This window comes from Tetrahymena thermophila (assembly GCF_000189635.1).
Source record: "Tetrahymena thermophila SB210 genomic scaffold scf_8254811, whole genome shotgun sequence".
Taxonomy (NCBI): Eukaryota; Ciliophora; class Oligohymenophorea; order Hymenostomatida; family Tetrahymenidae; genus Tetrahymena; species Tetrahymena thermophila.
In genome coordinates this window covers 13,676-32,658 of record NW_002476567.1, presented here as the reverse complement: position 1 = coordinate 32,658, position 18,983 = coordinate 13,676, and the positions used below count along the sequence as shown (strand labels likewise).

Here is an 18,983-nt window from a genome sequence, read left to right as displayed (position 1 = left end):
ACAAACTAATAATGAGTGTTTAATAAAATTAAGTTTTAAAAAAATTTTTTTTACCAATTTAATTTTTCTAAAATTTTTCATTATTAATTATTAATAATAAAATAGCTTTAAATATTATTGATAAATTTTGAAATTAAATGATAAAATTTAACCATTTCAATATTTTATCATTTTTATTGGATTAATTATTGTCAATTAAAAATATTACATTTGAAAATTTGCCATTTTAATTGTTTGATGAAGCCAAAATATTAGCTTTTTTGTAAAAAAATTACAATATTTAAATAAAAATTAGAAATTTTAAACACTTTTTAATAATTTAAATTTTAATTAATGAAGTTGTAAAATATTCAATTGAAAAACGAAATATATATAACATAAATAAAACATAGTATTGATAATAGAATAAACTTAAATTTATTATTCAAATAAGAGATCTCCCTTTTGATAAAAAAAACTAAGGTTTGAAATAGCTATTCTAATATTAAAGCTTTCTAAAGTTAATTTGCTTTTCAGAAAAACAATATTAATACAATTAATTTTTATATTCAATAAAATTTATCTTGTATATAAACCAATTTAGTATTATCTACATCATATGGCTTAACTAATTGTAAATTTTTCTTTTTGACTAGCCTTTCAACCTATGTTTTAACTTCTTCTTTTGATTTACCTGAGTTAAGCTGTTTCAAACCGAATTTTTTGAATTCAATTATGCATTTTTTATTTAAACGATCACTTTCAGGAACTTACTCTAAAGAAATCCTAGATTCTTCGAATATTAACTGAGATAGATCTAAGTTATATAAATTAACAGGCTCCTAAAATACTATTCTAGCATATTCATTTTCTAAAACAAAGTTTTCAACCTAGGATAACTGCTATTCAGTAAACTTCTCCATTTCGTCAACTGAAGGCATGGATGAGAATCTAAATGGTAAATTTATACGTTGAGATCTAGCTTTAAGTAAAGGTTTTTAATCAATAGGTCTAGAGTTATTTTAAAGAGAATTTCTATCATCTATTTCATCATTTGGAATATTATTTAGCACAAACGAGTTATTGTTGTTATTTAGAGTGGCATTCAAACTAGATATATTACCTGATCTTTCAACTAATTCAATATAGTCAATATTTTCAAAAGGTAAATTTTTATTTTAGAATACAGGATCAGTATCACGTAATGGTTTTGGGGCTTTATTAGGCCCTTTCAGACGAGCTTGAAGACGGAAGTTTCTTACATTTATTTCATTGTCGTTAATTAATTCATTAAGTATTTTTTGTTTGACATCTCCAAAAGTATAACGAGGTTTAACAGGTATTCTGATACGATTGCTTGTTCTAGATTTAATGAAATCGATGCAAAGATCACTTTTTTCTATCTATTTTAACTTTTCACTGACATGAGAAATTTCAGAGGAACCTGATAGTTTACGTTGTTGTAGACGAGTTGGTAAAGCTTAACTTTAAGATGATAAATTAACTTATTTTTTTTACTCTGAACCTATTCCTACAAAGGAGGAAGAGAAAGACGAGAGAAGTTTTTTCATTTCGTCTTTCTTTTCCTTTTCATCACGATGAGCTAAGTTCTTGAATTAATTGTAAGCTTATTTCTTTTTTTAATATCCATATAAACTCTATTATTCAAGCTAGATAAATTTATTGCCAGATTATGAGTAGCTATCTCCACCTTAGAAGTAGCCTAAACTACCCCCTTAATAGCCATCTCTTAACTTTCCATAGACCCAATTTTATTCAGTGTCGTCATCTAAAGCAAATTTATCATTATTTTAATTCTATGTTTATTCTAATAGTTAAATTAGTGATTAGAATCCATTGAGTCCAGGTTAAGCTACTTATGTGCCTGCTGCAGCTCCTCCTAAACCTGGATTTGCTGCTCCAAATAGACCTCCTCCTTAAGTAGGATTAGAAGCTGTTTAGCCAAATAAGCCACCTCCTTATTGTTGAGTGGCTCCTGTAGCTCCTCCAAATAAGCCACCGGTTTATCCTCCAGCAGTAGCTCCTCCAAATAAACTATTTTGTTAGGGGGCAGCACCTCCAAATAGACCACCTTAAGCTGCAGGTTAAGAAGCACCTTAATTATTACCAAATAGACCGCCACCTGTAGCCAATCCAGGTTAGGTATTAGTAGAACCTCCAAACAAGCCACCACCAGTAGCAGGTGTAGTAGTAGCTCCACCAAATAGTCCACCTCCAGTATTAGCATTATTAGCATTTCCAGTATTCAAGAATAAACCTCCTTAGTTATTAGGTTGTTATCCTCCAAATAATCCTCCTGTAGCTCCTCCAGTTTAAGTATTTCCTCCAAATAAACCACCTCCAGTAGTAGCCGCAGTAGTATTACCTCCGAAGAGTCCACCACCACCACCACCACCTGGAGCCTAAGTTGTTGTAGCACCTCCAAATAAACCACCTCCGGCAGGTTAAGTAGCAGTATTACCAAGGAAACCTCCTGTCTCTAATAATTAAAGTAATAAAATATGTTAAAAATAATACTTAAAATATAAATTTTCCAAATGAGAAATGTTTATATAAAAAAAATTAAAAAAAATTTCTCCAAAATTATTGATAATTTATTTTAAATAAATCAATCAAATTAATTTTTTTAAATATGATATTATATATAAATTAATTGAGTTACATGCAGGCATTTATCCAAACAGTCCTCCTCCTGTAGTAGTTGCTGCAGGTTTTGCTCCAAATAATCCGCCACCTGCTCCTGTGGCAGCATTGTTTACTGGAGCACCAAATAGACCACCTCCTTATGCTTGAGTGTTTTATCCTCCAAATAGATTACCATTTTATGCACCACCAAATGGAGTTGTAGTAGCAGCACCACCGCCACCAAAAAGACCATTACCTCCTTAAGCAGGCTGACCAAACATACCACCAGCTTATTGAGCTCCAGGTTTTAGTTATCCAGCCTTAACTAGTTTTCTTTATGTCAAAGCTAATTCAAATATACAAAAATCAGTTCCATTTGAAATAGCATAGCATAAATTCTTTTCATTAGGCTTAGTGAGAACACCATTTGCTGAGGCTTTAGGTTAAAAGGGTGCAGCTGCTGCATTATTATTAGTTCCAAAGCTACCAAGTCCAAATTAATTATTAGTTTATCCTAAAATACCACCTGTATTATTATTCATATTAAATCCTCCACCAAGAAGACCACCAGCAGTTGTATTAGCAGTTCCTAGTAAGCCTCCACCTTAAGTATTACCACCTCCGAATAATCCACCACCACCAGTAGTAGTAGCACCGCCTCCAAATAAGCCTCCACCTCCAGCGGTAGGATTAGTAGCACCAAAACCACCTGTGGGATTAGTATTAGTGTTATTCATGCCGAATAAGCCTCCACCACCATTGTTTGCTCCAATACCTTAATATATAAAAATTTGTTAATTTAAATAAAAAATTATAAATAATTTACCTCCAAACATTCCTGTATTTCCAGTAGGAGCAGTAGTAGTAGCTCCTCCAAAAATTCCAGCACCTTATGGTCTATTATTATTTCCAAGCATATTATTATTTGCTCCAAAAGAATTTGTTTAGCCACCAAACAATCCTCCATTGTTACCACCCATAGTATTTGCAGGTTAGCCTAATTTATTTTAATTATACATATATTAATTCATAGTAATATTGTCGTCAAATTTTAATAAAATTAGCAGTAAAGTTAATATTTGTTTATTTATTTGTTTGTTTATTTTATTAATCAATAGTGAGTTTCTTATTATTCTAATTATTAAATTCTTATCTTGAATATATTTTTTATATTTTTGAAAAAAGAGCGGATATTTATATACTTGATCTGCTTTTAATTTGAAAACTTAGTGTAGACAGGTTATTCGTAAATAACCAAAGTACGTCTACAATAAAATTATCATCTTAAATTGAAATGGGTTTCTAATGATGACAGCCAATTCAAGTTGTTAATCAACATAAACAAATAAATATTTTATATTCATATTAAATTAATTTTAAATTTAAATATATATTTACCAAATAATCCGCCTCCTCCAGTTGTTGGGTTGTTGAGACTAAATGCAGGTGGTTAGGTTGTAGGTTATGATGGTCCACCAAATAGACCACCACCACCTGTTTGAGTATTAGCCTGATTTCCAAACATGCCACCTCCAGTAGTTGTTCCACCTCCAAATAATCCACCTCCTTATTGATTATTTTATGGTGCTCCAAATAAACCACCTCCTGTTTGAGCAGGTGCTCCTCCAAGACCTAATTTAAATATAAAATAATATAAATTTTTGCTTATCTAAATAATATAAAATAAAGCAAGTTTTATTAGGTAGAGTAGAATATATCATTAAATTACTTTTTAATAAATAAAAATATGAATAAAAAGCTTGTTTAAAGCCACTTTATTGATTATTTTTATTAAGTAAATATAATATCAAATTTTCTAATAAGTATTTCACTAGATTAAAAACTCAAAAACACATTTTTTAAAATAGTTTAAAATTAAATGCTAAAATTTTTTTACAAACTATTTAGCTTATTTTCCCTTTTATTTTAAATTCATAAAAAGGCATTCGTTTTAAATGTGCCTATACAACATTCATATTTTTCAAATTATCTAAAAAATCAAAATCATTTATTTGCTATCAAAATTTACAAATTGACTATTAATTAAAAATGTCATTTTTAAACTTGCTTGATTCATATCATAAATGCAATTCTTGTTTTTATTTAAATTCTATTCCTAAATATTTGCTTAATTTTTATTTTAATATGTTTTTTAAATTTATTACCAGTGGTACCTTAACCAAATATTCCACCACCAGCTGTAGGGTTGGTTTATTGATTATTATTTCCACCAAATAAACCTCCGCCGCCACCACCTCCAAAGGTGTTGGTAGCACCACCAAAGAGACCACCACCGGTGGCACCAGTTTAACCGAATTAGGTTTATTAAGGTTAACCGAAAAGTCCTCCTCCGGTTTGTTAAGTCTAAGTATTTCCAAATAGTCCACCTCCTCCTGTATTACCGAACATTTATTAGTAAATTTTTTAGTTTTATTATATCTTATATTAATTTATTATTATAAATTGCTTTATAAAGTTAATAGAAACCTCTTTTTATAATTTTTTTCTGGGCTATTAATTTTATTATGTTTATTTTGTTTAAGATAAAATGGATGAATGATTTCATTTGTTTTAGTTAGTATCTTACTTCTTAAATTTGGCAACATTATTTACTTTGTTTAATACATACATACATATATACATTTTTGCATAAATAGAAAGACTTCACATTAAAAATATAGATATATAGATATATTTGCAAAATTTGAATAAAATTTTAGATATAGACGTCTCCTTTAAATAAATTGCTTAATTAATAGTAGACTCTCAATTTGAATGCAAAATTTTTATTGGATCTTATAATATTTGGATTCTTTGATTCAAACAGTCTATGTTAATCTTATAATACAAAAAAGCTGTCTACAATAAAAAATGCTTTTATTAAAATTTAGTATGCTTAAATTAGAATAATAATTTTATATAAAATTTTCAATAACATAAAGGAAATGTTTAAATCTTTGATTAATTATGAATTTTAATAGCAATATTTTATTAATTTAGTTAATCTTTGTTAAAATTAATGTTGAAATTCATAAGCTGGGTTTGAAAATAGTTAATTTTGTTAAAAATATAAATGATTTTAAATAGTTTTTGCTATGATTAAAATAATAAGATTGATAATATAATTAATTAATTATAACAAAATACAATAGTATATAAAAATAAATATTAATATTGCAATAATTATTCATTTAATCTATTTAAAAGATCATTCATTCATTAATTATGTATTCACAAGCTATTTGAATTCACTTATTTTGCAAAATAAATGCAAAAAAACAATTTTTATAAAAATAAATAGCCAATATTTCAAAATTTAATTTACTTTTTACAAATTAATTAACTAACTAACTAATCATATTTTTCAATTTTATTTTACTATTTTTTATATTTTAACATCAATCATTTAAATAGGGGTACTAGCTATCTGTCTTAGGATTTATTGTACCTCATTAGACCTTAATTTGTTTAAGGTCTACTCAAATTATTAGTGGAGTTATATTGTTCTATATTAATTGCACCATTTACTTATTTGAAAAATCCATTAGAGTGAGTTGCATTAGCTGGTTAATTTGGAACTCCTGTTACAAAAAATCTTCTTTAAGTCGATTCCATGAAGCTAGTTGAGCCTCTGGACATTGAATTATTTTTTCTCATTTCTTGCATGTACAATTGTTTATACTCGTCTCTCTCATTTATTAAAGCTTTAATATCTATGTTATTATTTATCTTTTCAAATTCCTAAACTCTTTCTTTAAGATCCTTTTCTCTCATCAAAGCAGCACTAAGATTAATATAAAATTTTAATACTTTTATGATTTTGTTAAAATTAATTTATTTTACTGTAAAGAATCTTTAAGTCTTTCTGCATATACTTTAAGTTAAGGAAATTCTTCTTTTGTTTTTATTTTAGCAAGATTAACAGAAAGATCAACATTTACATCTGTGATAATTTTAAAATCTTTTACAGATTTATTTGTTGACAACCCTTCTTACTGCTAATCTTTATTCACTATCGATTTATCTTAGTTTATTATACTGCTATTAAAATTAGGGTTTAAGCTAGATTTGAAAGCTTATGATGCTAGAAGAGTTGACTAAAAGGTTTTCGATGCTAGAGATGCTGCTTATTTTTTTGGATCCACAATACTTACTGAGCCATATTATGACATGGCTAATTTTTTAGTATTTAAATCTGTAGCCTCAAAGTTTTCTGTCTTAGTTCCTCCAAAGCCACCAAAAGTTACATTTACATTACTTCCATTCGTTTACAAAAGACTATTATTATTCTAAAAGCTTTTATTTAGCTTGTCAGATGATTTTAAAAGTCTTTAATCGAGCAACTTAAACAATCTTTTATTTAATTAAACATTATATTAAGTAGGTGTTTGCTAATAATATAACTTACAATTAAAATGAAGTTCTATTTGGCTGATTTGGTTTATCCCTTGAGGGTATGTTAAATGATTTTTTGCCTCCACTGTAATGACCAATCTTAATTTTTTTAATAAAAATAAAATATACAAATGAATAAATAACAAAATGATGAAATTTTTTTACTTCTATTTTTTATATTATTTTATTTTATTAAAACCAAATATCATAAAGCTCTAAAATTTCTTTTCTTAATAGTTCAGACTCAGACCTTATTTAAATATAAAAATAATTAATCATAAATAAAAATTGATTGAAAAAGATAAATCTAAAATTTTATAAAAATCTTGCTCTAAAAATTTGCAAAAATCTATGATTTTGCTGGATGGATGGATAAATTTGTAGAAGAATTTTATATTGTCGTTTGTTACTTTTTCTTTTGTTTGTATTTTTTCATTTAATCTAAATATTTTTCTATTTCTTCATTTTTCTATTTCAAGTGAAATTCATATTATGTCTTCATGTTATCATACAATCTAGTGTATTCATTTTTCAGGTTGTCTATCTATGATTTAAATTCCTTTTCCACTTCTGTTCTGGTATTTCTTTTAATTTCACTCACTTTTTAATTTTCATTTGTTTTATTCTGCAAGTTGTTTGGTAAATTTAAAATCATGGAAGCCTTTTCTTCAAGCAATTAATTAGATTTTTCTATCATTTACTTAATTTCCAACTCTCTTTCTTATTATATTTTCCTTATTTCTTCATCACTATTCATTTTATCCTTACTCAGTTGTTCTTTAAGCTTACTAACTTAGCTTCTAAGTTCTATGATTTAGCATGATTGCCTTTCTTACTTCAATGCTTCTTCCCTTTGTATATTCTCAATGTGTTTATGCAGCTATTAAATTTCTTCTTCCAAATCTTTATTTTGTTTTTAAATATTTTCTAATTTTGCTACAGCTTCTCTTTACATTTTAAACTATTGTAAATCTTTTTATGAAGAACGAGATAAAATTTTATCTAAATCTACTTCTAATCCTAGAATATTCTAAACTTCTGTCATCTTTGATTTATTTTCCTAAATTTTATTCATGAAATAATTTTATAAAATGTGATTGAATGAAATCATTTCTGATAAATTGATTGATTGATTGATTACTCTCTAGATAAAATCTATTTTAGTCTCAAGATCTTTAATTTGGTCTTTTAAAGACTTTATTAGTTTATCATTTCCTGCAAAATTTCCAATATTTTGCATCATAAATTCTTCTTAGTTTCCTCCATTGCTTGCAGCTCCTGGAGTAAGACCTCCTGAATTTACTGTCACACTTTGTTTGCTTTAAGTTATTTTTGTTCTTTCTGCAAATTATAGAGACGATAAAGATTCTTCGTAGTTGGATTCACTTGGATTTAAATTTACAATTAATGTAACGTAGCAACTAATTCCCATACAATTTTAAAGAACTCTTGTCATTCTTGATTCTCGATAAGGGATTGATTTATTTGATCTTGCTATATTTTGCAGGCACTATTAAACAAAATAAGCATAAAGATTAGAATTCATTTTCTTTTTAAATTACTTTTCCTAATGCTGTTAGAGAAGTATTTATCAAAATAGCTTCCTAAAATTTATGTCCTTCTGTTAAGCTCTTGGCTATGCGTTCACTGCCAGCCAAATCTACAAATTGAATTGTAGAATTCATAAATGGAATGTTTTCATTTTCTTTATCTTTTTGAACCACATTTATTGTAAATATCTATTTAAAAATAAATGAAATTAATTTTGAGCAATACTAAATGTATTTGTTTATCATACTGTGTGTGCTCTTGCCCATATTTAGTTGCTTTTTGTATCAAATTTTTCTCTTAATTAATACTATTTAATTTTAAAAAATTAGATAAGCATAAATATCACAATAAACTTTTAATTACTGCAGCTGATATCATTTCATAAAGTTCACTCATTTGCTTTATATGAATAAGAGTTAAATCTTTTATGACAATCTATCCATTTGTATTTTCATAAATTGTTAGATTTTCGTTTTCAAAATTAGAAGTTAAAGCAGCTATGTATTTATTATTTAATAAAAATAAAATATATTACATTACTCTTTTTAAATATTTGATAAAATTTAGATCAAATTTGTATTGTATATCATATTAAAGATTCTTTAATTACTTGCACTGAGAACGGTCTTGCCTCTATTTGACTCTTTTATAATTGAAATGTGTTTAATAAATAAGAAATAATAATAAATAAATAAATCTATTATAATATATTTCTATTTAATATTATTTGAGTGTTTTTGATTTGAAAATTTTTTAGATGTAATAATATATCTATTTATCTTTCTATCTCAAAATAAATCAATTTAAAGAGTGCTTTCCTTTCTCTTTCAAATTAAGTAAGTAAATGGCATAAAAAATGTATTAATTAATCAATTACTTACCTTGCTAATTTTAAAAATAAGCTTTGCCTAAATCTCTTACTTAGTCTAAATATATTTCTGTCATAGAACAAGTTATTACAAATTCTCGAATATCTTCTAATTCTTATGCTTTTCTAAAAAGATGCTCTACTGTCCTTGGTACTAAACCTCTTCTATCCTTTCTGCCGTCCATAAATAAATTGCCTTAATTGATAGAAAATCTCTCATCCTCGCCAAATATAGTAAAACTTTTGCCACTACCTGTTTATCCATAACTTAAAATACAGCTATTGTGTCCTTCTATAACCTTTAATTTTTAATTGATGAATTATTAATATTCCTACTTTTGATAATATTTTATGAAACTTTCATTTGAAATAAAGGAATTATAATTTACTAAATGTTTTAAATGAAATGATATTTTTTTCCTTTCTAAACTAACTAATTTTCTAATTAATTCAATCACTCCATTTTAACATCTAAATTTTGAATTACTTTTTAAATGCAAGGTTCGCAAACATGAGCCCAAATTGTTTCTTAATTAGTGTTGCTATCAAAAACACCATTGAATTGAAATGCTTATTTCTCCTTTTGTTTTGATGATGGGTCGCGGATACTGATAGAATTGTCCCCACCGCATTCTATCATTTTAGATTAATACTCTATTGGTCTTATTCGAGAAAATATTTTATAATTATTATTTGCTCCTGTACCTCTTTACTATGCCATTTCTAATAATATTCTTGATTACTTACAAATTTAATAATTTTAATGAGAGATTAAGCTATTTTATATATGTTTGTTTGATTAGTAAATTATTTATTCTTAATACAAACTTTTTTATTAATTAAATACTCAACTTTTTTATAAATAACTTTTATCATGAAAACTCTTCATTTTTTACAACAAATTACAAAAATATTGTTTTAAAACCTTTTGATCCAGCTATTTAATAAATAACTTATGACGATCAAACATGGCTTCTTTCTTACGTTTATGTAAATAGATGTTAATTTACGTTAGAAATTATTTGGTTTCTATTTGATTAATATTAATGCAATTTAAAATTCAAATCATTAAGTAAAATTGAAGTAAGGTAATCTTTTTATTACTGGTAATTATTTTAAAGATTTAAATCTATTGTGAATATATTTTTCAATTTATATTCTATGAAGAAATTTATTTTATAAATATTTTAAAATAGAATTTAATTATTTTCAGTTATTAAATTAATTATTAACATTTTTAATTAATTACTTTAAAAATGAAAATGCAAATTAAACACTTTTAAATTTCTACTGAAATTAATTGATTCTATTTTAATTTTACAATTTTATTATTGAGTTTTTATCTGTTATAGATACTAATTATTGAAGGATTATTCTTAAAATAAGCAATTTTTATTATTATTCTTATTGTTATACAAGTTAATATCTTTTCCATATAACTTTAACAAAAAAGTTTAATATTCACTGGCTTTTATAGTAAAGTTTATTTTTTTGTGTACAGATCTACGAATAGCAGAGGCTTTAAATGTTAGAATAGCAATCCCTCAAATTGCTTTAAGAAAAGAGAAAACAGTCTATTCTTGTTGATCATAAAACGAATTTAGTTGTTTAGCAAGCTGATAATTAAGTTGATTCTTAACAATATAATTCAATAAATGAGGAAGATTTGCATCAATAAAGCTAGGATTTTGATCATAACAATATACAAAAATTAAAATTATTTTAAAATGTAAACAACAAGTTAATGAGTTAAATGTCTTTCGGATCTAAATAAGAGTTAGCTCGAGATTTGCTACAAAGCATAGTTAAAGCAACTGATAGCAATGGATATTTACTTTAAAAGAAATACAATATTGAATATATACGATAAGTTTTATAAAGAGATTTAATAAGTTTTGAGATGACCTATGAAAAATTTGTTTTAGAAAATGGATAAATAACTAAGGGAGTGAATTTGGTTGATTTTATTTTTATCATAGTCAAATTAGTCGACACTCCTTCTTATGAATCTCTATACTTAATTGTAATTCTTTTACCTAAGCTAATTATAATGTATATTTAATTCATTAAAGAACTTTTAAAAATTAATAAATAGAATGCTATAATTGATTTTTTCGAAGCTGTTACTTAAGTAGAAAAAACAGACTCTCGTAAATTTTAAATTGAAGAGAAAGTGATAAAGCAGTCTAAAAATTACATTAAGTTACCAGATATAACACTCTTTTTATGTGAGCACCATCCTTTTAATGAATAGATTTTACCTCAAGGTATCAAAATCCCTACAAAATCTTTACCCATTCCTAAAAAATTTGGCAATTCAACAACTTAAAGAACAATTAGAGAAATTGACATAAATGCACCAGTAATATTTCGTGACTCGAATGAGTCAATATACAGATTAAATAAAGTAATAATTATTTATTTTTAAAGAGCTTAAATGTTTTATATATTAACTTTTATTTAAATGAATGCAAATATTAAATGTATGATTACATAAAAAACAGGATAAAATTCATATAGATAGCGTTCATCATAATAATAATTTAATTATGAAAAGCATATATGCTTATGAGCTTAAAAAAGTAATTGTATCAGATTAATATAGTGATACCTTTATTGTATATGATGGTAACTGTAAAATGGATTTTAAATTTAGGCCAACAAGTCAACATCTAAGAGGTCAAGTTTGCATTGATTTTTTTTGGTCTGAAAAGTAAATGAGAATAGGAAGTGTTTTTAGAGATAACTTTTTAGCCTTTTGGGATTCTAATGATAATTTTTAATTTGAAAAATCCTTTAACATCGGCGAAAGTATCCTTGAAGAACAGTCAAAAATTTGGTACATATCTTGCATAGACAAATGGATTACTAGTGATAACAAGTATTCTATTTTTATTTCAAATTTATAAATTAGTTTTTATTCAATTTATATTTGATTAGCAAATCAATTAATTTTTGGAACCTTGAAAAAGAAGAAGTAACGAGTTCAATTACATCCTAATTGTTCTAAAAAGGAATAATAGCTGTCTTAGAAATTGAATATCTCAAAGTTGTTGCTATCGGTTCTAGTGATAATTATGTTTCTATATGGGATTTCTTAGGCTAAAAGCTTTTGTTCTAGGTTAAATTATAAAATAAAATTATCTTATTTTGATATTTCTTTTCAAAATTATTTAAATAAAATTATAAATAATAAATTCAAATTTGTTTATTAAATTAGAAATAAATTTATTCAAAATTATTTCATTTTATTTATTTTTTCTTGAATAATTTTGCAATTTAAAAATTAATAGATTAATGTAAGCCATGCACACTTAAATATTATGAGCTATTTTTAGACCTACTAAGTTATTTTGACAGGAGGATATGATAATTAAATTTGCATTTATGAGTTTCATCCTACTTATAATGATGCTAATAAGGTAGGTGAGCTCTAAGGTCATATGTCAATTGTAACAGCATTTAAAGGTATTGAAGGAACACCTATGATTGTAAGCTCAGATGATAAATATAATGTAAAAATATGGGATATAAGAACTACAAATTGCATTCAAAGCATAGGTATTAATATAAATTGTAAAACTTAATCAATGATATTTAATAAATTAATAAAAAAACAGACATAGATTTAAGAAATCCTATTAAGTAAATACATGCCACCATGGATAGAGTATTTTTTTAGAGCTCGCGTGTTACTTCTTTTGAATTTGATATAGATATTTAGCAAAAGATGGAAATTAAGAAGAAAGCAAAAGCATAGAATAGCTTATAAATTTTAGCAGAAGGATATTAGCCACTTGGAACTTTTTTAAACATCAAAAAGTAAGAACTGATTGTGTGTACAACAAGAGATGTTAGGTTCTTCGATATTTTAAATGGAAAGATTAAGAAGATTATTGCAAGCTTAAGCGAAAACTAAGTAAATATTTTTTTGTATGTATTTTTAAATCAATTTATTTTATACTAAAAAAGGAAGATCATATTACAAACTTCTAAATTTTAGATTCTTGCCAAAAGATATTAGTATCTACTTAGAAAGGTATGTTGAGGATACACGACCTAAAAAATGGTGAGTTACTTTCAGAAATATCAGCTCATACGAATGAAATAACAGGTTTAAAAATGGATTACTTAAATAAATTACTTATCACAACTTCTTCTGATAGCTCTATTTTGATATAAAAAATCAACCCTAAGTTGTAATCCTAAAAGGTAACTTTAATTTTAATTTTCCTATTCAACAATTTGTTAAAAATAGTACAGAGAAGTGCTCAATAGCCACTATGGATAAGAAATAACATTAGTTGAAATCAGTGTTTACCACAATATATTTTTAACTGCTTCTCATGATAACACATTACTCATATGGAGTTATGAGTTTGGTAGACTGATGGCCTCTTTTGAACTAGAATAAGATTAAGAACCGACTGCTCTTTCTATAATAAATGGATACAGCATAATGATAATTGCAACAACAAAGGGTTATATATACTTTATAAAATTCACATTAGTTGATGATAATCTAGATCTAGAGATTATTGCTAACATTAACATTATTAAATCACTAATTCTAAGAGGTGAAGCCTTAAAAAAATTAGTAGCCAATGAAGTCAAAAGAGTAAAAATTAAAATATATAAACACTCAAAAGATCCTTTTTTATTTTATAATTTTTTGACAACTATAACATCATTAAAATTTTTTTAAAATGTTAAAAAAGGCGTTTTAATTGTAAGAGAAGGAATCAAGATAGCTTAAGATGGAAAAGAAAAAAATATAAATTCAAGAAGAATAAATTAAATAAAAAGGAAAGCCTTAACAAAATAATAGTAATAAACCTATTAACTTAGCATAAATAACTATGACTGAACTAGTTTCTCAAGGTAACCAAGTATCTACAACGTAAATCAAAGATAATAAAATTCAATAGCGTAGAGAAAGTAAAATAAATCCAAATGAAATCAAAAATGTAAAAAAACTATTGTAGCAAACTGACCTAAAAAAGTCAAATATTAACAAAGGATTGGAGGATATTTCAAAAAAAAAAATAGATATTACTGATTTGTACAATGAAAATGAAGTAAAAATAGAAGGAGATGATAAAGATTTGTTTGATTTAGGATTAGCAAATAAAATAATAAATAAATCTAAAAGTATTGACAAAGAAACTAAAAAAGAATCAAACATATACGCCAACAAAATTATTTTTGATTTATGTATGGATTAAGAAAGTAAAATAAACTTTGATAAACTTGATGATAAAAATAAAAATGCTATTCCAGAATCTTGTACCTTAATTATAGGTGTTAACAATGGAGAAATAAGAAAGTACGATATTTCTTCTCTCTTCAAGAAATCTGGCATAAAATTAGTAATATTTATTATATTAAATGAGATTAAATAAAAATTTTTCATTTAAATTAATTCATGTTTTTTTTGTTTAATAAAGGTGCCTCATTGCAAGAATAAAATGAATTATAATGCATTTAGATAGAATTTTGAAAACTATACAAATGCATTATCTAACCATAAGATTTAATGTTTCAAATAAAACAAAAATAACATAATTAAAGATATTATTGTGCTAAATAATATGAATAGATCGAGTGCTATCTTTAAATTTTAATAGTCAGTTCTCAAAATTTCACAAGTGAGAGGATTAATTTTAAATTAAGATGATAGTGAAAGACCTTTTGATCCTTATTTTAATTAAAGTAAAAATATGATAGATCTTATTCAAGGACACAAATCATAATTGACTAGCTTAGAGTTTATAAAAATTCATAGCTATTAAAATGAAAATATAATAACTTGCGGTTCAGATAATTATATTAAGATTTGGGGATTTTTTGGAAAAATTACGCTTATTGCAGCATTCAACATATTGCATCCTCTTCCAATTAAATGGGAATTAAAAGTTGATTTTGATCTTATTTATAGAAATAAAATGTTGTTTGCTATCCAATCAATTGAAGCAGTCAAAGAAAAATTTAAGAATAAGATGGACTTCTCTTTGTTCTAAAAGTTTAACATCAAAAATTTAATAAATTTTATTGAGTAAAAAGAAGCCTAAATACAAATATTAAATCAATAAAATCTGCAAGAAAGTAAAAATATAAAAACCAAAAAACAAAGTCCTTAAAAAAATAATACCAAGAAAAATAATGATGAAATGCAATAAAAATTAAGATCAGCATCATCTCACCTTGCTTTATAAAAAAGCAATTTAAATATTAATGAGGAAGAAGAAGAAAAGGTCGAAGATAGCAGAAAAATAATAAAATTAATGAAAGATGAGTATACTCCTCGTGACTTACTTTTTAATAAAGTAAAGCATTTATATTAAAAAGAATTAGTAGGCCCCTCTTTGCAATAGTTGCAAGAAATAAAGAGAATAGAAAATTCAAAAAACTAAGGTAACTCCTTTTTAGGAACAAAATTAAGGAGATCAGATGAGTACTAGCAGTATTTAAGTTAAGAAGAAAAAAATAAAGAACAAAAATTTATATCAGCGTTTTTTCACCCAGATTATAGAAAAAAAGTTCTTGAAAAATTCAATGAAGCTTACTATTTAGACAAAGATCCTTAAATTTTCTTTCTTGAAAAGAAGTTAGACTCAATCCTACAATAAAAACATTTACAAGAAGCATAAATGCATAATTTACCATAAATTTAAATTTAAAATCCTTAGAGTTCTAGTAGAAATAACTTAGCAAACCTACCTAATCAAATGATATCACAATCTACCAACTAAAGAACCAGATAAAATTCAGCTAATCAGCAATCATTTTCAAAGTAAATATTTCTAAGGCCTTAATTAAACAGTGGGTTTTACCTAACAAAAATTTTTTATTTTAAAGATTTATGAAATTAATTTGAAAAATATGGATTTTGTTAAAAATAATTTTTTTTAGGCCCAAACATAATATAAATTTTATTTATTTAATAATTAAAATAATTTAAAAAAATAGGATTTATTCAGTTTCACCAAATAGATAAGTAATAAATTAAGTGGGAGATTAATAAGGCATATTTGTTACATCTCCAGCCGTATTAATAATAGATAGTGGAGATTAGTTGAGTAATAAAGAAAAAAATGATAAAAATAAATAAGGACAGCTAACTGTCTAAATTAGTAGCAATAAATTAAGCGAAAACTAAAATTCTCCATTACCTTCTGGTTAAGATGTTTTTGACCAAAAATAAAAATCAAATGTTAAGTTTAACTCAAGCAATTAATAGATTGAAAATTCAACTGGATATGCCACATTTTAAACTAATGTTTTAAAAGCAAGAAATAGTTAATTAGAGCTACTACCAGGTTCTTAGTAGTTATATTATACATCATAATATTACAAGTAGAACAATAAAAAAATTAAATCATAGTCTTAAGAAAATTTAACTAAACAACTAAATATGTACGAAAAACAACCACTCCAAAGTTCCAACTAGTTAAATTCATAGTAAAGCAACAGATATTAAAATATCAATTAAAACAAAGATGATTTTACTTTGAAAAAAGAAGCTAAAGAAATCTTTAATTTTAACAAAAAAGTACCTTAATCAACAACAGATCATTTTTAGACTGGAGGTGAATACCTCATAATGATAAATTAGTTGGAGAGAAATCATGGGATGAAGTTTAAATTGTTTGAGAATTAAGGTAAAAAGTAATCTCAAACTTAGAGGAATAGTATATCACCCCCACAAAACCATTAATCAACAATAGAAAAATACATAACAACACAAAGCTACAAATAGTCTATACAAAATTAAGTAGGCAGCATGGCTTAAATAGATCCTTTCACTAACAACTGTCCTAAAGAATTCCTTGAATATGCCTAAGAAAAGTCACTGATGAGTTCATAGTTGCAAGATAATTATATTAAGTAGTCTAATTCGTTAACAAAAACTTAAGTAAAGAACTTTTTCCTTAATCAAATTGAAAATGAGGATGACAGACGTAAATTTAAAGATAAATTTGAATCAACTTTTGTTTAACAGTAAAGCTATGTCTAACTAACAAAAACGTAGGAAGATCAAACTTAACAGCAAAAATCTGAGTAAAGTCAATAGAATTTAAAAACCAAAATTTCAAAGCCTTATATACCAAATTTAAATTTATCTTAAAGTAATTTGAATAATAGCTTAAAATCAAGTGCTTTGATAAATTCAGATAAAAAGTAAAATTTTATGAGTCTAACTCAAAGAGGTAATAGCTCAAGCAATGCTAATGGTTTTGGTTAAGACATTGAGTCTACTATTGATTCATCTCTCTTTAATAATTCTAAACAAACTAATTTTAGCAAGACTTCAAAAAAGTGTTTCTAGGATGTTGTAAAAAATCTAAACAAAAAATTAAGTAAATCAAGGATTAATCACCACAAAGAAATAGGAAACAGTAGTTAATTGCTTAAATCGTAATAACTTTTAAAGGAAAATAATTCAGTAAATTTTGCTTAAAATCATAATATTTAATAGACAGACGAATCAAACAGTGGTAGTTAAATCTATCCTTTGTTATCACATCGTTATAAAAAAGGAATTAATGGTTATGTGAATAGCAATCCCTTTAATTTACAAATAAAATAAAATCAAGAAAAATAGTAACAATTTTTCTATAAATGAGCATAAAAAAGTAGTAAGTTAATATATTAAAATTTAAACAATCTATCTTGTACTTTGCACTCACTATAAAATGACTGTCTTAAATACAGTTTATATTATAAAATTATATACTATTCAAGTTAGTAAGCAATAATATTAATAATTTAGTTATTAATTAATTAATAAAATTTAAGGAAATATTCTTTTTATATAAATTTTTAGTAATAATTCTATTAAATTATACTATTTATTTATCAAATATTTCTTAAAAAATGTTTGCAAAGGAATTATCAAAAATACATTTAGTGGAATATTGATTCTCTTGATAAAAAATAAAAAAGTTTTCTCTCTCAATATTGTTTTTCTACTATTTACAAAAAATATTATTTATTATTAAAATAAAAATAGTACAAAAGTATTGTTTTTTAAATTTGATTAAATTATAAAAAATATTTATATTACTAAATATTGGTATTGTATGTGGTATATTATAATTTATTTTTTATTATAAGTACTAAATATTATTTAAATATCAACTATTTATCATTTCATCATAAAATTAAAATAGAAAATATAAAATTTGCTAAAGAAACATTTAAATTATAAATCTATAAATGAATATGTATTTATTTATGTATGTAGGAGCCATTAAAATCAAAGTTAAAATTTTGTAAAAATGAAATATAAAATATTTCAAAAAAGATTTATAAAAAATACTTTAAATTATAAAATTAACGAACTAGCAAACTATTAATATTTTTTTTTTAAATTATAAAAATTACTGAAATATATATTTAAATAATATTTCTTTAATACCAAAGAAAATTTAATGCAAACTACTTTATTTATTTATTTCTTTTATCTCTTTTGTATTTTTTTAAATAAACTGAAGTTTTTGTTTCGATTTGAATTTATAAAGAATCAAAGATGATTAAGAGT

General features: G+C 24.8%; 3 protein-coding genes across 3 annotated transcripts; 1 reads left to right on the top strand and 2 right to left on the bottom strand. All coding sequences in view use genetic code 6, as the record gives it.

Moving 5' to 3' along the window:
• Positions 1 to 548: 548 nt before the first annotated feature.
• Positions 549 to 5,145, bottom strand: TTHERM_00071070 (nucleoporin, putative; the record flags this gene model as incomplete). Its single annotated transcript, XM_001007845.3, has 5 exons — positions 4,791 to 5,145; positions 4,024 to 4,257; positions 3,452 to 3,622; positions 2,663 to 3,400; positions 549 to 2,479 (listed from the first exon to the last, which is right to left on the bottom strand). The coding sequence occupies exons 1-5, from the start codon at positions 5,032 to 5,034 to the stop codon at positions 549 to 551; spliced, it is 3,318 nt and encodes a 1,105-aa protein (XP_001007845.2). The 5' UTR covers positions 5,035 to 5,145.
• Positions 5,146 to 6,027: 882 nt separating this feature from the next.
• TTHERM_00071090 (kinesin motor catalytic domain protein) lies at positions 6,028 to 10,160 on the bottom strand (the record flags this gene model as incomplete). Its single annotated transcript, XM_001007847.2, has 12 exons — positions 6,028 to 6,409; positions 6,469 to 6,978; positions 7,034 to 7,119; positions 7,186 to 7,270; positions 7,431 to 8,080; positions 8,162 to 8,530; positions 8,583 to 8,759; positions 8,819 to 8,878; positions 8,935 to 9,068; positions 9,182 to 9,214; positions 9,453 to 9,738; positions 9,927 to 10,160. 12 exons carry the CDS (start codon positions 10,158 to 10,160, stop codon positions 6,028 to 6,030), a joined length of 3,006 nt encoding a protein of 1,001 aa, XP_001007847.2.
• Positions 10,161 to 10,964: 804 nt separating this feature from the next.
• TTHERM_00071100 (WD domain, G-beta repeat protein) lies at positions 10,965 to 18,065 on the top strand (the record flags this gene model as incomplete). The annotated part of the gene is made up of 11 exons (XM_001007848.1): positions 10,965 to 11,462; positions 11,535 to 11,846; positions 11,944 to 12,320; positions 12,380 to 12,560; positions 12,733 to 13,000; positions 13,060 to 13,358; positions 13,412 to 13,651; positions 13,698 to 14,057; positions 14,158 to 14,808; positions 14,887 to 16,232; positions 16,409 to 18,065. The coding sequence occupies 11 exons, from the start codon at positions 10,965 to 10,967 to the stop codon at positions 18,063 to 18,065; spliced, it is 6,189 nt and encodes a 2,062-aa protein (XP_001007848.1).
• Positions 18,066 to 18,983: the final 918 nt, after the last annotated feature.